Raw genomic sequence first — 3,927 nt, 5'->3', positions numbered from 1 at the left:
AAGTGAAATCAATATTGTGGAACCTTTTAGTAATTTTAATGTGATATGTTCAATTTTAATTGTTTTTTTCAAATACGTCAGTGCAAATAATGGAATGATATTGACTAAGAAAGTTTGGGCCCAGTTTACGTGGAAAAGCAGACATTTTGCTTTTTACTTCGCAGTTTTTTGTACGTCGATCCAATCGTGTATGTGTATATATACTTTGCCGTGTTGCTCTTCCAAATTACTTTCCAATTTCCTACAACGGAGCCTGTATACTTTTTCTTCTCCATTGTTGTTAAGATGCAGGGTGAGGGAATTTGGTGCTTGAAACTATTTCATGCTTCAATAGTTGTGGTGCTAATTTTGCTACAATATTGCAGCCTTTCCCTGTCCCTTGAATTCAATAATATTTCTTCAGGAGTAGCAGGCCACAAGCATATTGCTAAGGTGCTGAAGGTGATCAGGTGCATAGAGAGGGAAAGGGAAGCTCTCCTTGCAATCAAACAAGACCTCGTGGATGACTACAATAGCCTCTCTTCGTGGGGCAGTGAAGCCCAAAAACAAGATTGTTGTGCATCATGGATAGGAGTCTACTGTGACGAATAAACGGGCCACGTTGTCAAACTGGATCTTAGTGGAGGATACTTTCTTGGTGGTCGAATATCAAGTCAGGTTGGAAACCTTACGCACTTGCAATATTTTGATTTCAATGGGAATGACTTTAACAATGTAGAAAATCTGAATTCCTGGCTCCCTCATCTTTCTTCTTTAACATATTTAGACTTGAGTTACAACAATCTCAGTAATGTTCCTGACTGGCTGGAAATAGTTAGTAAGCTTCCTAAACTTACAAACTTGACATTAATAGGGTGTGGTCTTTCTTCTCCTGCAATTCATTCCAGTACTCTTTTTAACATAAATTCTTCTAAATCTCTTGCTCATGTTGATCTTAGTTTCAACCAACTCACATCTTCTTCAATATTTTTATGGTTGTCCAACTTCAGTACCAGCCTTGTTCAACTTGGCCTCTCTCGCAATAACTTCACGGGTTCACTTCCTGATGTTTTTGGAAACATGAGCTCTCTTGCCTATCTTGATCTCTCCCATAACCAAATTGAAGGAGGGATTCCGCAATCTTTTTCCGAGTTATGTAGTTTGCAAGCATTGCTCTTTCGCAACAACATTTTGAGTATACAACTTTCCAAGCTGGTTCAAACATTAATGTCTACATGCCCTGATAAGAACTCATTAGAGACTCTAAGCCTCTCAAACAATTCTCTTTCTGAATCAATTCCTAATCTCAAAAACTTTTCGTCATTGAAAAAATTAGACCTCTATGACAATCAATTGAGTGGAACAATGCCTGAAAACATTGGCCATATGTCTACGCTTGAGACTATCCGCCTTGGTATGAATGCTTTGGAAGGTGTGGTTTCAGAAAGCCACTTCTCCAATCTCTCTAGATTAATAATTTTGGATTTGTCCTCTACCTCACTAGCTTTAGACTTCAATTCTAATTGGGTTCCTCCTTTCCAATTGGTTTCCATATATTTGGGGTTTTGCAAGATGGGTCCACATTTTCCAAAATGGCTTAAGACTCAGAAAAGTTATTTGGATCTTGATATTTCTAATGCAGGCATTTCTGATATCCTTCCAAGTTGGTTTTGGGGCACACTGCATCATGATCATGAAATTAATTCTATAGATATCTCCAACAACCGAATTAGAGGAATAATTCCAAATTCAAGATTTGAGTTTACCTCATCTTCCCCTCCTGATGTGAATTTGAGTTGGAACCAATTGGAAGGTTCAATCCCTTCATTCCTTTCCAAAGCGTCATCTCTTGATCTCTCCAACAATAAGCTTTCAGGGCCAATTTCTTTCTTGTGTCCAAAGACTCCAAATGAGGTTAGCACATTATACTTTCTTGATCTCTCAAGCAACAATTTATATGAAAAACTTCCTAATTGTTGGACACATTTTGAAAATCTAGTCATTCTAGATTTGAGTGACAATTCCATTTTAGGGAAAATTCCTACCACAATGGGCTTTTTATCTTCTATTCAAACACTGAAACTAAATAACAATAGGTTTGTTGGGGAATTGCCTTCATCCTTGAACAACTGTACAAGTCTCATAGTTTTAGATGTTGGGGAAAATAAATTATCAGGTTTTATACCTGAATGGTTAGGGGTTGGACTTCCAAATTTGGCTATCCTTATCCTCTGTTCTAATCACTTCTATGGAAGCATTCCATCACAATTGTGTAATATGAGAGGCATTCAAATTCTCGATTTCTCGATGAATAACATCTCTGGAAGTATACCCAAATGCCTTGACAATTTGACTAATTTGGCTCAAAAAGGAAGTTCAAGTCTAACTCTCAACCATACCTATAATGTAACCTTGATTGGCAAGTGGGAGTATTATGAAGATGAATCATCCTTGATATGGAAAGGCATAATGTCCAAATACAAAAGTACTCTGGGGCTTGTAAAGAGTATTCATCTGTCGAGCAACCGATTAACAGGGGAGATTCCTAGTGAAATCACTAATCTTGTGGGGTTGGTTTCCTTAAACTTGTCAAGAAACAACTTAACAGGTCAAATAACTCCAAAGATCGGGAAGTTGCAATCTTTAGATTTGCTTGATTTGTCAAACAACCAAATACATGGTACAATTCCAACAAGTCTCTTTGGAATATCTGGCCTTGGTAAGTTGGACTTGTCCAACAACAACTTGTCTGGAAAAATTCCCATGGGGTCTCAGCTTCAAACCTACGAGCCTTCTGTTTTTGCCGGAAATCCTCTCCTTTGTGGAATTCCACTTGAACAAATGTGCTCTCCTGAGGAAACAACTCCAGAGGAGCAACCGGTTGAGAATCAAGATGAAGATAATGACGAGTTTATAACACTGGGATTTTACGTGAGTTTGGGGCTTGGATTTGTCATTGGATTTTGGGGAGTTTGTGGGAGTTTGATATTCATCAGGTCATGGAGATACACATACTACAAGTTCTTGAACAGTGTATACGATTGGCTTTATGTAAGAGTGGCTTTGATCAGGCGAAGAAGAATGATTGATGGTTAAATTGTAAGTACTCTTCCACGCAACAAATAATATTACTGCAGTTTTTAGTCTTTTAATTCGGGAAGCTAAGTGCAATTTTATACATATAACTATAGTATAATGATATGGCATATTTGCCGTCATGATTAATATCATTTTGGTCCCTCTAATTGTCTTTACATTTATGACTAATATATGCTATGGTTTTTCTGAATCTTTTTAGCTCGTGCATCTACCGTTCGTAACCATGATCCCTTTCAGCTGGAGAAGAAGGAGATTGAAGAGTGCATATTGAAGTTATTGTTTTGTGAAAGTGTTTAGATTATCTTTGAGGGGTTAATTAGGTGTTTTTAATCCCTTTTACTAAGTGTATCATTATATCCTTTTCAATAAATTTCCTTAAGAAACTTGTAAGAACTTATTAATCAAGTTACAGACAGAAAAAGCAAATTGATAATTCAATCAAAATTTGATAGATTAACATTGAGAACATCGTACATTACATTAGCAGATAATTCAATCAATATATCTAACATCATCAATTGTTGGTTCTTTAGGGTTGAGATCAGATCAGACTGAATTATCTTGACCAGGGTCGAATCTATATAGGGATCGGGGTGGTCCCGGGACCCTTTGAACATCGAAGAAATGCTTGTGAAGAACCTCGGAGGACCACCCTAAACCCTAGGCGGAGCTCTACGAAGGACTCGATAGGATAAATTATAGTGAATTAATAGGATAACATAGTAGATATAAGAGTCACAATTCTCTAGGTTGTATTTGCCGGAAAGCTTGAGTTGCAGAATCGGCAAAATGAAGAAGGGTTGTGCTTTTGCACCTTGCTTTTTTACCTTTAAGAAACGTTGTCATTTT

The 3,927-nt window shown here is 37.2% G+C and overlaps 1 protein-coding gene across 1 annotated transcript; it reads left to right on the top strand.

Annotated features, from left to right (window-relative positions):
- The first annotated feature begins 228 nt into the window (after window positions 1-228).
- LOC137721333 (receptor-like protein EIX2) lies at window positions 229-3,531 on the top strand. Its single transcript, XM_068460433.2, has 2 exons — window positions 229-3,078; window positions 3,278-3,531. Exon 1 carries the CDS (start codon window positions 1,060-1,062, stop codon window positions 3,073-3,075), a length of 2,016 nt encoding a protein of 671 aa, XP_068316534.2. The 5' UTR covers window positions 229-1,059; the 3' UTR covers window positions 3,076-3,078; window positions 3,278-3,531.
- The last annotated feature ends 396 nt before the right edge of the window (window positions 3,532-3,927 follow it).

The sequence above is a fragment of the Pyrus communis genome, chromosome 1 (genome assembly GCF_041283825.1).
Source record: "Pyrus communis isolate YQ-2024b chromosome 1, ASM4128382v1, whole genome shotgun sequence".
NCBI lineage: Eukaryota > Viridiplantae > Streptophyta > Magnoliopsida > Rosales > Rosaceae > Pyrus > Pyrus communis.
This window is presented reverse-complemented; position numbering and strand designations above follow the sequence as displayed.